The sequence below is a fragment of the Coccinella septempunctata genome, chromosome 2 (genome assembly GCF_907165205.1).
Source record: "Coccinella septempunctata chromosome 2, icCocSept1.1, whole genome shotgun sequence".
In the NCBI taxonomy this organism is placed as follows: domain Eukaryota; kingdom Metazoa; phylum Arthropoda; class Insecta; order Coleoptera; family Coccinellidae; genus Coccinella; species Coccinella septempunctata.
The window spans coordinates 43,154,854-43,176,647 of record NC_058190.1 but is presented as its reverse complement, the minus strand read 5'-3'; the positions used below and the strand labels follow the sequence as shown (position 1 = coordinate 43,176,647).

At 33.7% G+C, this 21,794-nt stretch overlaps 4 protein-coding genes across 10 annotated transcripts in view; 2 read left to right on the top strand and 2 right to left on the bottom strand.

Moving 5' to 3' along the window:
- The window catches only part of LOC123306258, a 265,491-nt gene extending 257,800 nt beyond the window's left edge, over positions 1 to 7,691 (top strand). The window contains exons 11-18 of one of the 2 annotated variants that reach the window (XM_044888158.1): positions 41 to 234; positions 346 to 534; positions 694 to 797; positions 1,032 to 1,196; positions 1,844 to 2,017; positions 2,070 to 2,144; positions 2,856 to 3,022; positions 6,833 to 7,691. In XM_044888158.1, the coding sequence (XP_044744093.1) occupies positions 41 to 234; positions 346 to 534; positions 694 to 797; positions 1,032 to 1,196; positions 1,844 to 2,017; positions 2,070 to 2,144; positions 2,856 to 3,022; positions 6,833 to 6,986 (1,222 nt within the window). In that variant the 3' untranslated portion in view covers positions 6,987 to 7,691. Of the gene's footprint in view, positions 1 to 40; positions 235 to 345; positions 535 to 693; positions 798 to 1,031; positions 1,197 to 1,843; positions 2,018 to 2,069; positions 2,145 to 2,855; positions 3,067 to 6,832 lie in introns of both variants that reach the window. The other variant, XM_044888159.1, reaches the window with a different exon arrangement.
- A 4,948-nt stretch (positions 7,692 to 12,639) lies between these two features.
- On the bottom strand, positions 12,640 to 14,313 carry LOC123307255 (MYG1 protein). Of its 2 annotated transcripts, none has more exons than XM_044889488.1 (6): positions 14,159 to 14,313; positions 13,950 to 14,109; positions 13,735 to 13,874; positions 13,344 to 13,677; positions 13,023 to 13,264; positions 12,640 to 12,877 (listed from the first exon to the last, which is right to left on the bottom strand). In XM_044889488.1, the coding sequence occupies exons 1-6, from the start codon at positions 14,296 to 14,298 to the stop codon at positions 12,700 to 12,702; spliced, it is 1,194 nt and encodes a 397-aa protein (XP_044745423.1). In that variant the 5' UTR covers positions 14,299 to 14,313; the 3' UTR covers positions 12,640 to 12,699. The 2 variants fall into 2 exon arrangements, with proteins under 2 accessions (XP_044745423.1, XP_044745424.1); XM_044889489.1 differs by having other exon boundaries at positions 13,950 to 14,103; positions 14,159 to 14,265.
- Positions 14,314 to 14,720: 407 nt separating this feature from the next.
- Positions 14,721 to 15,660, top strand: LOC123307420 (1,2-dihydroxy-3-keto-5-methylthiopentene dioxygenase). Its single transcript, XM_044889712.1, has 3 exons — positions 14,721 to 14,946; positions 15,011 to 15,310; positions 15,371 to 15,660. Exons 1-3 carry the CDS (start codon positions 14,824 to 14,826, stop codon positions 15,500 to 15,502), a joined length of 555 nt encoding a protein of 184 aa, XP_044745647.1. The 5' UTR covers positions 14,721 to 14,823; the 3' UTR covers positions 15,503 to 15,660.
- A 488-nt stretch (positions 15,661 to 16,148) lies between these two features.
- The window catches only part of LOC123307283 (NADPH oxidase 5), a 126,387-nt gene continuing 120,741 nt past the window's right edge, over positions 16,149 to 21,794 (bottom strand). For 4 of the 5 annotated variants that reach the window (XM_044889528.1, XM_044889529.1, XM_044889524.1 and 1 more), the window contains 12 exons: positions 21,378 to 21,604; positions 20,233 to 20,421; positions 19,865 to 20,058; positions 19,247 to 19,574; positions 18,810 to 19,136; positions 18,598 to 18,739; positions 18,172 to 18,398; positions 17,959 to 18,077; positions 17,835 to 17,906; positions 16,930 to 17,139; positions 16,532 to 16,735; positions 16,149 to 16,478 (listed from right to left, as the gene is read on the bottom strand). In XM_044889528.1, coding sequence (XP_044745463.1) covers positions 16,281 to 16,478; positions 16,532 to 16,735; positions 16,930 to 17,139; positions 17,835 to 17,906; positions 17,959 to 18,077; positions 18,172 to 18,398; positions 18,598 to 18,739; positions 18,810 to 19,136; positions 19,247 to 19,574; positions 19,865 to 20,058; positions 20,233 to 20,421; positions 21,378 to 21,604 — 2,437 coding nt within the window. In that variant the 3' untranslated portion in view covers positions 16,149 to 16,280. The remainder of the gene's footprint in view (positions 16,479 to 16,531; positions 16,736 to 16,929; positions 17,140 to 17,834; positions 17,907 to 17,958; positions 18,078 to 18,171; positions 18,399 to 18,597; positions 18,740 to 18,809; positions 19,137 to 19,246; positions 19,575 to 19,864; positions 20,059 to 20,232; positions 20,422 to 21,377; positions 21,605 to 21,794) is intronic. The other variant, XM_044889527.1, reaches the window with a different exon arrangement.

Below are 21,794 nucleotides of genomic sequence, written 5' to 3'. Positions count from 1 at the left end.
ATGAAAATTACACAAAATAACAGTAATGTTTTTCGAATAGGATAACCGCAAGTCCTGCAAAAGTTTCCCGTAAACGGCCTAGATCAGAAGCTTTACAGTTGCCTATTTTGCATCAATCAAAATTACGAGCAAGTAGAAGTAAGCCTCAAGGTTGTCAAACCTACACTCCTCAACCTATTCTTAGCCCCAACAGATGTGGCACAGGACTTTATTGTAATATTAAAGCTAAAAATGGTGAGTACAAAAATGGTTACATATTTCCTGTTATAACTAGACTAAACAAAAAATTGTTTTATAATCTCTTCGACCCCCATTCGGTATTCCAGAAATTCGGATTTTTTTCAGATGATGAAGTGAATTCCTGGAGCAATGAGCCAATTCCTGAAACTGATTCCACTCCACACATAAACATCGGTTCTCAATTTCAATGTCGGATTCCTCCCTTCATGGAGATGCCCGACAGATATTATAGAGAAAGGAAACATGAGTCCTTACTATGGGATCCTGGCATTAATAAAAACACTGAGAGTGAAGGTAATTGAGCTTATCTGACTGGGTATACCAGGTTCAGCTAAGTTAATTTTACAACGGATGATCTTGAGTAGATTGAATTCCCACGAATCTCACTATATCAAGTCATTTGGGGAATAAAACTCTTTCAACCTCTTGAAGATTGTTTCTTTTTTTTTTCAGTCGACATGTACCTAGAATTTGCATGTTGTGCAGCAGTTCCTGGTGGGGGAAGAAATAAAGAATACGCTATGCATTTGCTCAATATGTGTGGGGGCAACATTCACGTAAGTTCTCGCTTAAAGCTACAAATTATTTTAAAGGTCTGGTGTGGTTCCACATTATCTGCAAATATTGTCGAATAAATTCAGGGTCTCGAAGAAATTTTGATTTATAATTCTTTATTAGAAGGATAATTTGGTCACTATTGATGGTTAAGCATTGAAAATATAAGATTTCAGTTTCTTAAAAAACACGATTTTTCATTATTCTGTTCTCATAGACCTAACTGTTTATTCCAGGAGGCAATGTTGAAGTTAATGCAGCCGATACCGAGGTCACAATTGGATCAACCTCCGTCTTGCTATCAGAACAGCGAAAGTGACAAATGGTCTGCGGCTGAGACCGAAGTTTTCTACAAAGGCCTGCTCAAATTTGATAAAGACTTCCAAAACATAGCTCAAGAGGTAATTTGTCCGATGTCAACTCGCAATTATTAATAATTATGAAGGATAAGATTTACCACAATGGAGCTTATTTGAAACGAATGAGGTTGACGAATGTCATAACCAGAGAACAGTTGACATTCAACGAAAATTACGAGGGATAGTCTATTCACACAATTTTCCAGTAGTTTATACAAATTTGTTGAAATAGAAAATTGAATATCAAAGAAATTAGAACCCCTAGGTTTTTTATGGGGATATAATATATAAAATAAAGTTCAATTTTGTTAATTGTGATTTTTATCTCAGACAATTCATCAATTGACCTACAAAATAGGCATATTTTCCATAGCACTTCAATAAACATCAATCATTTCTAAAATGGACCTCAAAATATATAAAAAAGTAAAAGTTCGAATTCAATAAATTCAGCAACCATTTCTCCCTATGAAGAAAAAGTTTTCTGGATTTCTGGCAAAAAAAGTTAGAAATGCTATTTACAAAAAATTCCGCATTATTTTCCACTCACTCCGTATAACACTCCAATGTTGAAAAAAAAATTTCCTCTGGATTTCTACGATTCAATAAGCTGTGAGATTACTTTAAAAAAATTCTTCCCTCTTGTCCACATGATAAATGAGATTTATGGAAATCCGTATTTTTTTCAGATCGGCACAAAAACGATAAAGCAATGCGTTCAGTTCTATTACTTTTGGAAGAGGGTGTGCTTAGATGAATACCGAAGATTCAAGCAGATGAGAGAGCAGAAGCAGAGCACTAGAAATAACATGATGGATCTCGATTTTGAGGACAAACTATTTCCTGATGCCAAATTATTGGGGGTGAGTGCCGAACAAAATATCCTCTCATATTTTTCATTTAATCTCTTTCCAGATCGTTGAAACTGGATCCCCCATGCCAAATCAAGAAAGTAGAAACTTCATTTGTGAATTCGCGGATTGCTCTGCTGTAAGTAGCGGTATTTAATTTTTGCATAGATTTTTCAATCACTGATGAATTCTTCTCCTTCTTTTTGTATGTGCTTGGAAGCTACTACCATCTACATCTATGAAATGATGCGATTTCACCCAAATGAATCGTTTCATATATCTTCCCTAGTTACTATGTAACTTGTTATCAATTATACCTTTTCCATAATCTTGTGAAGGAAATATGTTTCTGTGACGCTTTTGATATTCCTAAGAATTTACTAGAATAAAAGCCAATATCTTTCCGGAAATTTTTCGATTGTCACCTTTCGAGTGGATTATCTCTCAATAACATTAACCGTAGATGGAAATGTGATACATATTCTGAAAGAGCAACTCTTCTGGTAATAAATCTGGAAATTTTAAGGAGCTCGATGCAGCCGTTCGGTCTTGACGATTATTTAATTGATTATATCTTTTCGGAAATTTTTACATATAATCACAATTAAAGTTGCAAATAAAAGCTCGAAGGTTATCTTCAAAAATGAATATATTTGCGACGTTCTCAAATTTTTCAGCAAAGGTTTGCTTCATAGGAAATTCACATTCAAGTAGAGATTTTCATTGCTACGCTGCACTACTGATGATACAACAATAATACCGAAATCGATGTGCTCTTACTGCAATTTTCTATCATTGCGGCGTTTTATAAGACTTTCTGCAAGTTCAATGAAAATACCCTTTTTTTCAGAGTTTCAATTCCCGAGCAGCGCTGAACGGTCACATACGGATACATGGGGGCACCACAAGGAATTCGCCAACCTTATCTTTTCTGTCGCACGAAAAGAGGTCGGTATCATCGACCTCTCTGTGTCATCCGGACTCGACAGAAGATTATCCTTGTAAGATTTGTGGGAAGTAAGTGTAGTCCATTGCCAAATTCAGCATAAACAATAAATAAGGTAAAGGATCGATGTTGGTTCTATGCTTACGTGCTATAACTATCGAATTCTACTCAAAACCCACTGAGTGGACCGAAGCATCTATTAGTTAGGTCTTGACCCACCTTTCCACGACGCTTTATTTTCCTGTTCTACTCAAAACGAAGGCAAAATTTGTTTGTTTTCTGAACGTATTAATTGATTCAAAAAATATTATAGATGGAGAGCCGTACATATATTCGAAATTTACTTCAATGAACACATCACTCAATTAGTCTCCGACCTAACTTTTTCAGAAATTCTACTTTATTCATCAACATACCTACTCTCCAAAGCTTTTCTCACTTTTCGATATCTTTTTTAAGCGACTTGTCTTTATTGAGAAAATAGACAGTTTATGCTGCCTTTTCCTCATTTGAGCCAATAAAATATCTTCTTGGGTCTGTATCAGACTTATCGAGTGACTTAGTACACATTATACACATATATTTGAATAATAAACAACCCTTTATTAAAGTGGGAGAATCATTGTACTGCCAGGCTCTAATGTTATGCATCGTATACACTTAACAACCATTGGTAGACACTAATGAAATCAAGAAATCAGGATCAAACGAACTCAGACAAAATTTGCCTTTGTGTGTCACTTTAATTTCTCAGCATGATCCTGTTTCTTCTTTCCTTTCCTACATGCAAAGCCTTCTGCTAAATCTCGAGCAACTGTGTGTTAGACGAGAATGTTGAGTGCACCCCTGATTGTTGAAATCCTCATGTTCAACAGTATAACATAGATATAAGATCCATATCATATCCTAACTACCCTTCAAGACAAACTAACAAGCTGAACACAAAATGTGATTTTTCTCATGCACGTGAGCAAGATCAACTTCTGTCCAATTCTCTAAATGCAGGGTCATCAAATGAGGAAAATAAACGTAACAATATTCAGTATTCAAAATCTCGCATGAATCCACAATATTTATTATTTCGTTCAATAACAGATCCCATTATTATGCTAATACAGATTTCTCTCTACGGTTGAATATGTTATATATCGAATATAACTATGTATATTTTCCCCTTACCTATATGAATTATATATGATTCATTGCAGGAAGGCCAATTTATAAAGGATAATTATTCAAATTGTATCAACGTGATCAAATTTCAATTAAAAAATTTCAAGTTTGAAAAATGTAAAAATACCTTGATTTGATGACACTGCAAGTTTTCAGTTTCAATCAACAACATAATGGCAAAATTTGGAGTGATTTATACCAACTATAAGATTAGACATTTTCAGAGCATCATAGATGCTGCTATGGAAATGGTTGTCTCCCCCATTTTTTCGAAAGATTTACCTTTTCAAAAGTACCCAGCGAGCACAAAAACATCACAGAGATGTTAAAAGTAAGAGATTTCGAGACATTGAACATCCACTGCGATGTTCTGTTTATACATGAATAGAACTTTTATAGAACATCCAATGTCCGCCGCAGGCGGCTATTATATGGATGTCCCTGGGATGTCACAAAAAGAACTACTCAGAAGTTTTTTTGATAGCCTTTTCATGTACAGAATAGAACATTTCTAAAGCGCTTTGCGCACACGAAATCGCTGTTTGTAAGACTTTATATGAAATTCTTTTGTGAGGCCTTTTTTCTTTCATTTGAATGTTTGAGGATACCACATTCTATTTTAAATGAACTACAAAGTTTTTAAATGAAATACAGAATACTATATAAGAATAAAAATATTTTAATGATACTTCAACAGGTACAAAAGGAAAAGAAATCACATTTCACATAAAAAATTGAACAACAAAAAACAATTGATAAATATTATACTACAGAAAGGGAGAATAAACAAAAAAATATATCACATTCAATAAAACAAACATAAATAACCAAAAAGAAATATCACATTTAACATAAAAAAACAGAAATAATAGAAAACAAACTGATTATAATTTTAGATGCACCGAAAGGGAAAATGAAAAAAGTTTATGAAAAATTTATTTTCCCTTCATTTTATCGTCCCTCCTCCTCTGCCTAATATGCCTAAACCAATCTGTGGCATAGAGTTCGAATACTTTCCTAGTGATTTGGAATTTTTTATGGATCACATCTACAAAATAAAAACAATTCAAACAATTAATTCACAAAATATATGAAGGTTAAGATGATTTTTTCCAATTAAAATAACAGAGAAAATAGCTGCATGAAAGGATCTGGAAGATTTGAGTTGTATATAGCTCCTGACCAGGTTGATTTGCGAAACGATTTTATTTATTTAATTATTTGTACTGGTGTTTAAAGATGGAACAATTTAAAGGAGTTTTCAAAAACAAGAACTTTTCTGGGACAATTTGAATTATTTATTGATTCACAAGTGATGAATGATTATTATCATCGTCGGAAGAGTAATCTTACAAAATATTCTGGGAATTATCAACGGCAGAGATAGATTATCGAAATATGTTGAAATCCTCGATGATATGGCTTTAAACTTTATAAAGTTATTTCTTGAATAATTATAATAACTTTCCATATACCATTCGATTATTCCAACCAAAATACAATGATCTCTTACACCAAGTCCCAAATACACAAATAATATTAACCACGCAGCGTGGATTCTTTTGAGGTTATATGTATGTTTCTGGACATTATACTATACATTTAATTCATGTAATACTTACTTATTAATTGTATTTGGTTACTATGAAGAGATCGATCCTAAATTCACAATCAAAACCAACACAGAAGTAGTTAATATTATACAAATCACCAAACAACTTTCAACTCCGAACAGTCCACAGTCCAAACTACGAAGAAAGTGGAAATGGCGGCAAAATGAAATAGGTGAATTGTATATTGTTTATTTGGAATAAACCTCCCAAGGCAAACTATGCGACGCCAAGAGAAGATATCCACACGTTTACATTTTCAACACGACAGTACCTCTCAGTAGGTAGACGAAGAAATGCCACAGATGGCACAGATCAGAACAAATAAAGATTTCCAATAGCCTTCGGAGACCTCTTTAGGAAGTGCATAATACGTTTCAAAGAAACATCCTCATGCCAACATTTTCGAAACATCCCAAAACATCCCAGGGATGTTTGTGCTCGCTGGGTATTTGAATCAATTACCTTAATTTTCCTCTAGTTTGCCAGTATGTCGGTGAATAATTTCACATTTATTTTCATAACTGAGAATTCATATTCTGGACAGAAAATTATCTTGTCTTTTAATATACACACCACTGTCTCAATATTTTCAAGAAAAATCTTTTTTAATGAAAGAAATATTCGAATATTCCAATATAAAAACAATTCGCAACTGATCGCACTATTTGAAAAGCTACAAAAACAAAATCGCGTATCATAAAGATTACAAACTAATATTTCAATGCTAGGAGGGTGTAGAACTATAAGCGATTTTCATAAAAGAATTTAACTAGGAAAAGTGAAATTGAAGATGGAAGTAAAAGCACCCAATTGTATTTAAAATACACTAAGCAGCAAATAAAGTGGGACATCTGAAAAATTGCCAGAGCCAGAACTTAACCAACGATAAAAATTCATTTGCTGATTAGTTTTTCTGAAAATTTCTTGGTGTACCTTAGATGTTTCTTTTACTACTGAAAATCGATATCGAGCCAAATGACCTTACAGCTTTTCACCAGTAGTCATCTTTTTATTAAAATATAGCTCAGACTTGAAGGCTCAAGTTAAAGTATACCAATATTCCAAATTTTTGAGGTCCCTAATCTGTTCTTCCAGGATATTCTCAAAAATCAAAAGCCGCAGCGCCCACATGAAATCCCACAGACCAATGGATGCAGATCCCGCCAAGAGGAAAGAAAAAGAGTTGCCTTCCACACCTAGTGCAACAAACATTGATAATATGTCCGTGCCAAACCAGTACATTACCTAGTATCACTGATAACACTTCGTTTCATGTATAAAAAGACTCCGAGTCTTGAAATCATTCCACGAATTTATTCTCAACTCATCCTTGATTCTTGAGAAATCGACTGAATTCATATATTCCATTTTCCCAAATTAATCGTATCCTGGAACATTAAAAGGAACCAAATCAATCAATTTTAACGTCTTAGGTGGAGAAGCATGTTTATTTTTAAGCCTACATTCCAGTGACTTCAATTCTTATATGGAACTAACAATTTTCTTCGGAGAATGTATGAATTCAGTGAGATCGAATTGGATATATTTAAGATTTTATTAATCGGCAATCAAAACAATTTCGAAAAGCTTGAGTCAGATCAAATCAAACTTTTTTCAGAAGCATGTAAAATATGCGGAATTTAGAGAATGTAGGTGAAAAATTCTAGTTATAATAGTTGTACAAATTTCAAATTCACATATTAACAGAGATTATATATTTAATATTAAAAATAGGGGTTGTGTTACGTTAACGCCTTCAATGCGTGACGTTAGTGCCTTTCGAAAGTCGAGTGAGACAAAATCGGTCGTCAAGCGGCCTAATCTAATACATACATACCAAAGCTTCCTGGGACTCTTTGGTTAAACCATAAACTTTCATCAATCGTTATTCCTCTTGAAATGATAAGAATATGCCATCAGCACAAAGCATATCTGTTCTCCCCGAAGATACGGGAAGAATACGTAGGTAGCAGTTAGAAGTGGAGAAATTTTGAAAAAATGGGACAATCAACTCAACTCAAGCAACATACCATTTAATTTGTAAACCAAGAACCTAAATTGTATTCTACTTCTACATCAAAACAAGTCATTGAAAGTAAAAACTTCGACAGCTTCACACTATAGTTCCTTACCTACGTCTCAAAATCGGGCCAGATTATATATTGAAAAAAGATAATAAAAATTGTAGAACGTGATGTAATAGATCAACAGAACCTATTGGATATCATAGAGTGTTTCATGAGGAAAGGATCTTTCGGAGGGTAAAAATAATTTAGGAAAATAGCTGGGAAATTTTTCGAAATCAAAATCATCATATTAGTATTTCATTCACTTGTATAGCCACCTCAGATGTGGAAGAATTAAAGAAGAAAATGTTTTTTTTCCATCAAAAGATATCCATTCTGATGAACCCAGAGTTTGTTCATTTTTATTCTTCTGCCGAACCAGAGTCCTCTTCAATAATAACAGTTCCTTCAAATTTTGTATCGTTACTATTGTCATCTGACTCAATGAATCGAGAAGTATTTGGAAATTTATGATTTGAGGGAGAATCCCAGGCAGCTCATGATTCGATAAACAATCGAATTTAGTGCTCATTAAAACACTGTATCATCAAAAAGGTACGTATTTTCTTAATAAAGTGAGCAATAGATCTGAACTCAAAATAATCAAATATCATAATGGCCATAATTACTATAGAAAATTAATACGTATTTTTCATTGGTGGGCCAACACCTCAGTGAATTGTTTCCATTTCTAGGATGTCGTGAATTGCTCAACTTTGCAACTTTCTTTACCCTCATTTGTGATTATTATATGTAGTTGGGGTAGTTGAATATTATAAACTGGTGAACGAAAATCATAATTGCTAGAGTACTTGGCCAGAAGTATCTACTTGGAATTATTGTTGAGTACTTATACCGTTACCACATTTGAGCTGAAGTGCTTAATGATGAGACCAACATAAAAATTCGAAGTTACAGAATCATTTTCGATATATTTTCGATTTCCAATCCACATTGTTTAAGGAAGAATCGGGATTTCATAAGATTCTTATACTTCTATATATTCTTTTATTTCATTTTTTCTCTTCCGTGATTTTTCAATTGAAATAATGTATATAAAATGATTTTGGGAAATGGTTACTTTATGAATAGCCATTTCGAGTAATCTTGCCTTTTATTTGTTCAGTGAACAACTGCCAAAACAAAATCTCCTGAAAATAATAATTTTCCCATCAAAATTCTTATATAATCGAAACATTCTCAAAAATTCCATTCCCTATGAATGTATATTCTACCAATTCAAAAATATCCTTTTATAATCAAAAATCATAATACATGTATGAATACTAAAACAGAAAAACTATTCGACGGACAGCTCAGCTTCAACATTAAAGTTTTTCTTGATGGAGTATCAAATTAATGATGATGGCAAGAAGACAAATTCACACCAGCCTAATAAAGATTCGGTATGTGTTTGAATGTTCAATATTAAATGTTTTCATAGTCATTTTTTTTTAATTTCAATATAAGTTCAAATGTGGTTATTAAGTGTTTATAGTGTGATTATATATCTAACAATTAGTTTAGAACGAATTAGGCTAGACCAAATAGATTTGTGTATAGAAAGAAAAACTAATGTGCCATAAAGACTGAGGTGTTGAGTTCATTATTGTTCTACTCCTTATCTCTATATTTCGAGATATATTCAAATAAGATTTGACTCTGTGTTGTGATCTTTTTAAAAATCTATTACTATGAATCTATCTATATTATTACCTATTAATAAGATATTTGTACATGTTGTTGTATGTATAATATTAGATAATTTAGTGGTGATCGTACAAACCAAGTAACAAGAGCTTCATCATCTGCAGTAATATAAATTTCGAATGAACGGTAACGTGAATGTTAAGAATATTTTTTTTACTTCAAAATTTAGACCAATTTTTACAGACTTCCATGGAAATGTACTAACTTTGGCTTTTTTTGCTTTGTTTTAAATGATTATTATTTGAATCGATATAACATTCAGAGACTATTTAAGTTATTTTGGAAAATTTTCATCGACTTTCATCTTGCAGCTGGTTTTAATTTTTATGGTAATTGAGGAATTCATCTGTCTGTTTTTTCTCAAAAGTACTACTCATTTTCAATTCAATATGAGGTATTTCCATCGAGTATCTGCTGTTCCCTAGCATTTCCATTAGAAAAATGACAATCCACTATCATTTTATTGTCATGTGTTGGTGTTTTCTGTGTGTCTAGGAACACATCATCTAGGTTAGGTCGCTTTTATCATTCATGAACACTTAGTATATATCGAATTCACTGTTGAATGTTTTGACATGTTGTATGTTTCATATTAAATATAGGTTTAAGAGAGCTAGACTCCATACTGGTTTCTGCGATTCACCTATCCAAATAATAGCGGGCTGGTTTTGTTAGCCCGAAATATCAAGTGCTGAGCACTTAAATTAAGTGTTATCAATGTTACCTTCCCGATTGGCAGATATTTTTTGAAGATTAAATTTAATTTTTCCTCAAAAATTATGTCTCAAAGATAAAACTTGAAAATAAGAATTAATTTCTCTGTTGCATCAATTCAAATAGAAATGATGGTTGATTTCAACGATGTCAATTAATGATTACCTAACGAAAATAAACTCTCCCACCCATACGCTACCTCTATATCACTGAAATATCTTTCAATAATCATCTCATTCGAACTTCGATTTTCGAAATCGATTTTAACGAGAGTAAATATTCTTATTTCCATTTTTAATAACGTTTGCGGTTTACGCATCTAACATGTATATATCCAGCTGATACTCCAAATATTGGTCAGTTATTTCCATATATTTTCCCCATAAAACCTGAAACTTTTATTTGACAATTGCATTTAGCATTCAAAATCCTTTGAAATCTCACCAAAATTTCTCAAAATAAATACTCAAAATTGAGACAATCATAATGATATGATAATAAGGAACTCGCCTAATAAAGAAAAAATTGTCGCTATGATAATGAATAGGGATTCGAACGTTTGTAATAATGGAAAAAGCTCATTCAATCTAAGGAATAACGTTGCATGGTAAGATTCTATATATTATCAGACAAACCTATGCCTGTTCCTCACCAATTTTCTGGAATTTACAGGGTAATTATTTATCTGAAAAATTGTTATAAGCAAGATTCAAATTCTTCAATCTTTCGAGAAAAACGGTGATCTTGTTAATGTTGATATTATTGTGGTACCTAGTGTTTTTATCTTATTTATATGGAAATATTTTTACAAGGTGAATTGAATGCTCAATACACGTGAGAATAATCTAATTATTTTCAAGCTTCATTTGTTGTGAATCGAGAATAACTCTTCTGAAATATCTGCCAGTTGATTTTTATATCTATCGGCAAATTTTCCAGGAAAATAAAATCTTTGAGGATGTTCTTATGCTATGATTTTATGTGAACTCTGTTGTTGAATGTAGAATATACTTCGAAACGTAATAATTAAAGCTTTAAATCTGTTATGTTGCTCAATATTATTTCTTAGTAATAAGCGAAAAAAACGCACAATTATGGAAGTATATACTTCCAATTCCTGGAAGAACTAGTATCTAAAATTTTTTAATCTATCCACTAAAAACCAATTTGACAAAAGCAATTTTATCTGAAAAATATTTTTAATGGTAGACTCAAAGGCATAATTCTGAAGTATATACTTGCATAATTCATTGAAACAACCTAATTTGTGCCAACTAATTGTTATATTATCATCGAAAACATAATATTCAAAAGTATATAACACACACCGCTTGTAAATTGTATATATTTATATAAGTATGTTGCCTACTCTTTGAGTGTTCGTTTTCAAAGACTGTCAATTCATATATGATGATATTTGGAATTTCAGTATATTCATTGGACGTCCTATAATTTGTTTAATTTCCCAGTACTCTTTAATTCCGAATTGTTCGGATTTATAGTGCTCTCCTATCTGAACTAACTTCTTTTTTGGAGAATAAATACATGTGATACTTTTTGTGAAACTCTCAAATTTCTTTGCTCCATTTCAGAAGGTTATTTCATATAGCACTTTCGGACACTCATTAGCACTTAATGAGAAAATAAGCCGTTCCCTTACTGTACCTGATATGACTATTTCAAAATGTTTATTGTATGTTTTCTGACAAATTATTTGCAAGAAAGCATGTTTTTCTGAAATTATTGCAATTGACATCTGAAATATTCTGCTCATCGGATTCGTGAAATCTTATCGGAAAAAGGTCAATACTCCGTAGCTCAATTTTTATATTTTTTTCAAATAAAATATTACATCTATATAGATATATGACCATGTCATGACAGAGTGTGTTCATGTTGATATTTCCACACATTTACCAGAGAGGTCATTGTGGAGTAAGTAATATTTGGAGCAATGCCATCAAATTTTGGACAATCTTGTAGGTTTCGGGTGACTGGGTGGAAATTTTTTAAATTGTATAAAAAGCTTAACAGTACTCTATTTTAATGCATTATGTTATCTTTGTTACTTCCATTGGTCGTATTTGTGTTGGTTTGACCATTGTTAAATTATGTCCATAAATTTCCTAAACATATGTTTAAAAGAGTGTATATGTATATACCTGTATTATTGTATGCACAATACATTATGGCGTTGTGATTTTTTTTCTTTGACCCCTCAGAAATCCTCATAATAATACGAAAATCAATCATTTTTAATGTTTCACCAAAGACTAAAAAGTAACAACCTCTACTCTTTGATTTCACTGTTGTACTTATGGGATTATGACTCTTTTAGAGAAGCTCATTATCCCTATAGAATAACAATAACTTCACTTGTATAAAAACAACTCAGGACTTCATAAAAAAAAATTGTTTTAGTATGTTTTAATCTTCAATTCAATTAATCAATTTTATAAAATATCGAGTATATCACTCTTTATCTATTGTAGCAGCATTCAAACTTTTTAGAGCCATTTCTATTGCTCCTTCTTTTGTTTGATTACCTCCAATGAAGCCAGTAGAATGACAGAAAACGCAGTCTTTTATTCCAGCCACATCTGACAAATCTTGGTCTCTCACACCTCTCCAACTTCTATGAAGAAAAACCCTGAAAAGAAAAATGAAAGATCCATCACTTCAAGAACTGAACATGTTTTCTACCAATACCAAAAAATGTCATATTCATTTCTAATTTATCTTGCTCCAGTACTATTAGATTATTTGATTGAGTTTTGCACTATTCAATTCAATACCTGCAAATAAAACTGTCTGGTTGTACTGGAATTCCTTGCACTCTCCAACTGCCCGACATATCATGAAAAACTACAAATTTGAGTTCACCCTCAATTCCTAACTCTTCTTCAATTGCATACAAATGATCTTTCCATGGACACCTGTCTTCTAATATGAAAATTTCCCCTGAAGGATGGATCTCCTTTCTCTGTTTGATAGATTTACGAACAATTTCTCTTGCTGGCCACCAGTCTGTTGCAGCCTTGAACAATAAAATTTTCAAATACATTACTGATTGAAATACCATCAACCAAGTTCATAAATTATATAATATTTAATACCTCTAATACACATTGCTGAAATTCCGCTCCGACATAAGACATTGCTTTGTGGAATAAACTATCAATGCTTGATAATTTTTCAGGTTCATTCCATTTCAGATTCATTTTTCCTACACGTGAACTTAGATTTGTATTGATTCTATATAGCGGTTTTCCTTCTGGATACATTGGTACACCATTATCAATAGCATCCATTTCTTCAACAAAGATATCATAAATGTATGTAAATAAACATTTCAGTGAGGCAGAATCAAGGCAAATATCTTTAGTTTTACATATTTCTGCTATAACTTCTAAACCATAGTGGGCATATATCAGTCCGGCTGAACTTAACCTAAAATGAGTTATAATACAGTAAATGATCATTTTGAATAATTAAATTTTGAATTACTTGATGAATTTATTCTTAACTAAGTCGGGTCTGACTGAAGATAAGGTTTCATTAAAACTTCTCTGATGATGATCAAAACGATGTGTTGAGGGATCATACACTGCTCCTACATCAACCACTATATCACAAGTTGAAAGAATCTGAAAATTCATATGAGGTTTTCACAGTTTGGTATAGCAGAGACTATAATTTCATGTTTCATATAAAGTGCATACCGCTTCATCTCTAGTTCTTATAATATCAGCATCTCTATACAGGGGTAACTGTTTCAACATAAAACATGCTAGAACTTCATCACAATGGAAGACACCACTGTGAGTGCCTATTTTCTTCGACATCTTTAAACACTTTTCATTTGTTGCCATTATACTGAAACTGAATAAAATGAAGGGTATGAATAATATCTGATTTATCTAGTGCCTACCCTTGCCACACATCATCCAATACTTTCACTAATGAACTAGATTTTTGAATGAGACTATTTCTCAGAGCCACAGCCATAAGAATTTTGAGGTTATAATTTATAACCTTAAAAATTTTCCCAACATTTGAACTATTTTTCATAGATCAACAAAATTCTTCACACAAGTTGCACTTATGCACAGAACAGACCCATGACTTACTTTATGGCACTTATGCAATGAAATATTTCATATCTATGGACGTTGGACGAGGAGTTCACACAAATGTTACTTATGTTCACAGCACAGCCAAAGATTGTAGAGAATAGATATCATGGTGGAAGAAAACACCATGATAGAGATTATAGATACTCTATAATCTTTGGCTCACAGTATACATCTAGAAGATATAGCCAAAGATTCCTATTTTTTATAGCTATAACTTCTTGGTATGGAGTATGCAGGTACCCTGCCAAGAAGATATAGCAATATGCTCTGGGTACCCTTCATGCTCACACAACATAACAATGATATCAGAGTAGAGTAGAATGATTGCTTCGTAGAGATAAATATATTAACAAAGGTTAACCTCTTTGATATTAAAGATTAAGATCCCCTTATTTGTTGATACTAATCTCCGTGGCATACTATCCTTTCACTTCTTTATTTGTTGTGTTTGATATCTAAAATGGTGCGAGCCTGGTATATGGATAATGATTCGTCAGATCAGCGAGAGGAACATCACAGGAATCCTCCAAAAATAATTTCATTGAGTGATCTTCATGCTGTATCAGGCGTAGAATATTTCAAGGTTGATATAACCATTTCTGCGAACTCAACTTGAATATCAATTCAGAATAACTAATGTTTTTCAGTTGAATGTTGAGTCTTATGATACAGATGGCATTCTGGAAAAATTAAAAAAATCGAGAGGATATACTTATGAGGATGAAATCACCTGCTCCAAAGAATGTTTGCCCAATTATGAAGAAAAATTAAAGAGTTTTTTTCAAGAGCACTTGCATACTGACGAAGAAATACGCTTTGTAGTAGATGGTTCAGGTTATTTTGATGTTAGGGATAAAAATGATGAATGGATTCGTATTGAGGTAATACCAGGCGACTTGATAATAATTCCCAGTGGTATTTACCATAGATTTACTCTGGATACAAAGGTAACTTGATACCTTTATCACTACATGAATAGATTTGATCAAATGTGAACTGTTATTCAGAATTACATCCGAGCTAAAAGGCTTTTTATTGGTGAACCTGTATGGACCCCCTATAACAGACCAGTGGATGAAATGGATTGTCGAAAAGAGTACCTTAAAAAATTGGAAAATGGTGAATTCAATTCAGCCTAACAATTCAATGACTGAAGCTCATAAAGGATTATTACTCCTGGTTCTCTTACTGAGTATATAACTGCAACAATTGCAGAAAGTACACTAATTATTGGAAAAAAGAAATATTTTATTCTTTATAATTATGTTATTATGTTTGAATATATCATTTATATCTTTCCAATCTTTTATTCCCACATGAACAGCAAAAATGTAGAACAGCCACTTCTTAAAGAAAATATCCAGCAGTTCAAAGGGCCAAAGGCTAATTGAACTAAAAAATAATAGTCATTTGTACCAGGTTAATAGTATTTCTAATTTGGAATATAAAAACCCCTGAAGCTATCAAGGGGTATGGAAAGATTAATTTAGGTTGCCTTTTTACCATCAGTTTAATTTCAATGCATTCCTGTTTGAAAAAACTTCTCCTCTGTTTCAATGAATAAAGTTTCTTTTCAAAACTGTATCAATCTGTAGAGTCTAAAAACTTCTAATGATGAAAACAAAATGAAATTCGTATTTCCTTCTTGTTGATTCATCTTTTTTTCCTCAATTCATAAAATTGTAATATAAGTTGCATACTTTTATTTTTTAGGAGCCAATTTGCGGCTTGTAGGATAGGCATATTTTTGCAGATTAAAAATGGAGGTTGAGTAATAGGTCTTGATTATTTGAACAATTTACTTTATTATCAATAAATATGACACAAATATTCAACAATAAAAACACTCAAATCAGATATACAGATAAATACATTCATTTTTGTTAATTTACATGTCAGGCATTCACGTGTATAACCTCAAAAGACCTCTTTTCGAAAACTGAATCCATATTGATCGCATTTAACCCTAAGAATCCTTGCTAATTGTGGCGGGCCACAGTAAAATACGGTAACTTTTCCCTTCTTCTGGTCTGAAATTTGTTTGAACACCTTGTCCCAGTTGGGTCGGCCAGCGTTTGTTCTCGTCTTGAGACCGGTGATCAAATCTCGCTTTTCCTGTTTGAAAATAATAGATTTTCTCTAATTTTTTCGAATAAATGGACAATTACCTTCTCATGGAGGAGATCAAGGGCCAACTGCAGACCTACTGCTTTCATATCGGTTTTTTGCAAAGCACTCGTTATATACATGTGCATCTCTAAAAATCTCTCCATGGCTCCACCAAGTTCAGCTTGTTCGATCTCTAGCTGAGATAGCAAGTTGACGAACCATTCGAAGGATCTCTGATCTCTGTTAATCCAGAAAAAGTCCACCTGAAAAAGGGAACAAAACTAATGTAGAAACTGGAAAAAACGGATAACTCGTTTCAAATTTTATTTTTGGTCCAGCCATGTTAAGATAAATATCGAATGCACACAGGAAATGCTGAGGTTCAGACAATTTTGCAGTTTTTACCGAAGACAATGAACAAAATTTTGGTTTATAGTATATGTTCAATTGTACTTGCCTTTCTCAAATTCATCACGCTAGCGGGTATGTCACTAGCCCAGGAAAATTTACATTTAGGACAAGTATGCCTGGCTTTCCAATATCTGTGCATTACTGATTGCAAAATGGAGGCAAATGGTGTGACTCCAATGCCTGTGGCTATAAGAACCGCATGCTGTGCCATGAATATGTGGCTTGATGGTGCACCATAGGGTCCATCTAAGAAAATCTAATGGGGAATGTTTCGGATTAATGAATCTGATTCTAAGTGATCAAATGAAGATGTTATTTTATTTTACAAAAGCTAGGAAAAAAAATTTCTATTTGTATGTTGATGGGATAACATGCTAATGAGATATATTATTGGATTAAGCATTGTTCATCATTTATGAATCAAAGATTCAACTTCAACGAGCGATAAGCAAGAAATATCTAGAGAGTTTTGATTATCACTGACATAAAATGTCCTCTGCTTTTCTGTTCTTTCATAAGTTTAAGGGGTGTTTGCACCAATAGATTCTTTATTCCTTATCCTCTACTCAAGCTCAAAATGTTAGTGAAGCCATCTAGTATCTATCTAGATAGTAGATTTATACTTAGGTAAAGCATACATAAAACATGGCTATGAATATCTAAAGGCGATAATTAGTGTTCAATTTTAATTCAAAAAGAGGGTATGAAGCAGTACTATGAGGCTGCAAACCCAGTCAGATGATAAAGTAGGGAAAAACAACAAAGATAATGAATTCTTTCAAGTTTCCAACCATCGTACTGTTCGTTTACATCGCCTATACATGTAACGTGGGCATTGTCACCTCACGTTGCTTGCAGCCTCAGTTTAGGTTCATCAAGTCTAACTTCTCTACTTTTTCCTCTTTCTGAAAGTTTTGTTATTGAAGCGTTATAATAATGCACCTCATTTACCTCCGTAACCGTACCACCATAAAGCGTTTGTTGACGTCTTGAACCATGACGTGATCTACGCAGTTGCTGTGCCTAATTGTCAATTATATTTAGATTTTGCACTAGACTATGCATATTTTCATACCTCTAAGGGTTTTCCCACGGGGTAGTTCATCGGTGTAACTTTGAGGGTGGGGGTGAATGGCACTCTACCTTGTTCAGCCTGGCTCTCTGGGTCAAGATGCCTCACCTCGTTCTGATAAGCTTAAACGAATATAAAGGAAGATTTTATAGACACCAATTGTAAGACATTCGAATTTTTTTCATTTCTCTTCATAAACAGTTAGTGTTTACTTACGAACTGTTGAACCTATAGAGCTCGAGGAATCCCTTTGTTCACAATTCTCTAGACTGGGTGTTTTGAATGCAATGATTGTTGGCTTGTTTCTCATGTATCTGAAACTCTGTGCCAGAGACTTGTTTTGCGGACTGAGGTAAGCCAATCCCAGTGATTTCATCCTGGCCCTTCTCATTTGTTGTTGATCGAAGCTTTTCTCTGATTCTGATCGCATATAGTCTCTCAAGCTGAAATTGGAAAAGGGCATTCTTTGGAAGATTTTTCCAGATGAGCTATATTGCTCAACGAGAAGCTGATTTTTGGAAATTCAGAATTTGGTATCATTTTATTTCGTAAAATGTCGCTTTTGTGGGGTGGAGGTGATTTTCTCGAGAACGTATAGCTGCCAATTGAAGAGATATTGTATAACATTCAAAATTAACTCACGCTAAAATTCTCTCCTTATTTTTTGCTTTCTTCTGCATATCAGGAAGAGATAAGGATTTCTCCAGTGGAACTTTACTAGCCATAAGCAATCTCTGGAGCCTCTTTTCAGGCGTAAGCCTTCTACCTCTATTTGCACTGAGATCTGGAAGGAAATTTGAAATTTCAGTTTCCAAGAATGACAACAAATGTCTCCAATACACTCAATCTATTACCTGTGCTACTGCACGGGGAAGAACTGGTTATTTCTATGGTGACTTTTGGATTTCCCAAGTCAACCTCTTGAAAAGCATCATTCGAAAAACCTACAAGTTGTACGTCTGGCTTCTTATCTCTCGTCGATAGGGTGCGCATGATTGAAGACCGAATTTTGGTCAGTGAATTTTGATTATTATTTCCAGAATCTTTCGAGTTCCTCTTTTTCGTCGGAACTGGTACACCCTGTATGTCTCCGTTATGGAGTCTTTCCTGCTCTTTTTCGAAATATTCGTAAAGCCTGTTGGTCCACTCACCAACTCCTCTGATATGAAGCCACATGTAATCTGTAAACTCAAGTGCAATTTAACCGTTACGAATTGTTTAGAAGTGCTTTTTTTCAGACATGAACGCAATATGGCAATAATTCTTTGGGATGAAATTATTCGAACCTTACCTTCTTGTTCTGGAGCACTGCTCAGGGTAAAAGGATGCCATTCATATTTGGCTATTACTGGAATATTTACGAAAACATAATCTCCAGCGTGGAAGTGAAAATTCATTGGTCTTTTTATCACCAGATGAGTTACTTTGGAAGGAAGCAAGAGACCTGAGCTGATGTAAGTTTTTCCACGGTCCGGACAGTATTTCATCCAATAGAACCTCATCAACCGTTCGATAATATAAATAATGCCAGGTAGAGCGAACCATTTCCAAAAATTCGGTCCATGAATAAGAAGGAGTATCCAAAATGGAATATACATCAGATGAGTCCAATAAAATATCTTTGGAAAATTAAACAATTATAGATTTCCACATTTTGAACACAGGCACAAATCAACACAAAAATTAACAGAAGGAAGTTTTCAAGAAATGAGATTTTGAGTTAGAGTTATCAACTCCAAATTGAAAAAAGAATATAATTTACTAGGAATTTTCGGTGGAACTACATTAATAAGCAAGTCTCAAAAGGTGCAGACTGAATTGAAGCCTTTTTCCCCTTTTGAAAGTGACCACGTTCATTTCAAGATTTAATGATTTCACTGGAGGAAATTGAGATACAATTCATTTTTACCTCGAAGCATCCTCCTCGTCTAACAAATTTTTGGGAACAAGGAACCATCAATAGTAAAATGAAGACCAGTGCCACACCTGTAGGGTTAGCCCATCCTCCGATAAGTCCAAACAACCCTGGCTTTGGTGTAAACAACCATTCACTAATCGTATAGTTATTCTTATTTATGACAGGATCGTTCACAACAACCATAGCTGTAAAAAAATTAGGATGGGACATAAGTTCCAGTTATCCATTCAATCAGAACATATTGGGGATAAATCTTGAACAGTTCTTTTAAAAGTTGTTGAAAAGATCATCATATTATCAGCCTTCTCTCTACTCAACATGTATCAATGAAAAAAACGCTGGTAACATAAAATACTTACAGAAATTGCAACAATGCATCACCGTATGCCACAAACTCAGGAGGGATATCAGCATTCCAGTTACCTTGTGGAAATAAATGTGTTGATCTAATGGAAGTATGGAACTGAAACCTCTGGTTCTTAAGAATGTGATGCATTTTCGAAGCATCAGGACCAATACAAACATGCAGTCGAAATTCAAACACTGTCCTGAAAATAACGAGTCTTTGATTGTTCCGAATCTTCCTTTAGCTGAATAAGATAATCAGAATTCATTCAGAAGCATATCACCCTCTGATATGATTATCGAGAAATGTTACGGTTTGAATCGTATTAGCTAACTTGCGATAGTTCATCAGACCCAAACGGAAAGTACTCTCTTGTTGTCAGTTTGGCATTTATCCTTAACTTTTTCTGCATTTAAGAATGTGAATGATGGCAAATTTGCCGGTGTTTGATGGTCGTAAGATATGCATCTACCAACAAGGTTTATAATTTGGGCTGGAGTCATCATTGGGCTATACCTATTTCCATATGAAGCTGGTCAAGCAAAAATTGTTACTGGAGCATGAATTCGACATGACAAGAGAGTTTTTCCTGCCTGAGCAGGATATTGATGGGTTCCAAATGTAGCTGATGCCATAGAATGTTTCCTCCTCTTTTTTCCTCATTTTTCTTATCAGAATTGATCCCTAGGTCATACTATTCAAGAACACTTTCATTTATGAATAATTTTGGGAAACTGTAGTTCTTTTCAAAACAAAAGGATGTGCCTTCTACTACGAGAACTCACTTGGAAAATCTCGAGTGTTCCGAAAGCTTTCGACAAATTATGCCAAATCAGTATTCATTAATTATGGAACTACTGTGTAGCTCTGCAACACGTTATTAAATTCTAAGTAAGAGAACAAGTTTTCATCGTCGTGAAGGCTCACATAACGTGTCAAATTACTCACACCTGATATGCAATTTTGATGCTAATACGACAAGAGGAGAGAATATGCATACATATAATCCTGCGAGCCTTGTAATTATTGCTGAATTAGTGCCTCAGTCAAGTGCGAAGTCCATAATTTCACTGTCACGTTGAGTGCGAGGGGGTTAAACGTACTGTCAAACGCAGAAACTTGATTATCTTACAGCATCCTGTGCAACTTTGTACTCACCACAAGCTCGCGCGAAGATTGTGTACCAATTCGATTTCCTGTATTGATAGGATCTGGTAATGAAGAGGACTGCGTTGACTAACACGAAAAACGCCAGGAAAATCAAGTACACTTGGTTGTTTTTGAAATATGGCCAGGTCAGCTGGTAAGGCCTCAGAGAAAGTAGTCTTTTCACGAATGATGGCGATGGTGGCTGAGGCTTTGGTGGTATGAGCCATCTGTCGATGCTGAAAGGCATTCAATTTTTCAGTTGGTATCAGTTTGGTGAGGTATCAGATTGAGAGGATTAAAGATAGAGACTGTTCTTTGTAGTTGGGGAGCCAACGATCGGGATTTACTCGAGCTTCGTGGAGACTTAGTGGATTTTGAAGATTAGATGGTAGAAGGCAAAAGTTTCTAGATGTATGCACTTTCATC

Coding starts and splice junctions, on each gene's coding strand:
- LOC123307255 (XM_044889488.1), bottom strand. CDS start 14,298: ATGAAAAATAGTTCAAATGTTGGGAAAATTTTTAAGGTTATAAATTAT. Junction 14,110..14,158: donor TTGGATGATGTGTGGCAAGG/GTAGGCACTAGA, acceptor CATTTTATTCAG/TTTCAGTATAATGGCAACAA. Junction 13,678..13,734: donor GTTAAGAATAAATTCATCAA/GTAATTCAAAAT, acceptor AACTCATTTTAG/GTTAAGTTCAGCCGGACTGA.
- LOC123307420 (XM_044889712.1), top strand. CDS start 14,824: ATGGTGCGAGCCTGGTATATGGATAATGATTCGTCAGATCAGCGAGAG. Junction 14,947..15,010: donor CAGGCGTAGAATATTTCAAG/GTTGATATAACC, acceptor AATGTTTTTCAG/TTGAATGTTGAGTCTTATGA. Junction 15,311..15,370: donor GATTTACTCTGGATACAAAG/GTAACTTGATAC, acceptor ACTGTTATTCAG/AATTACATCCGAGCTAAAAG.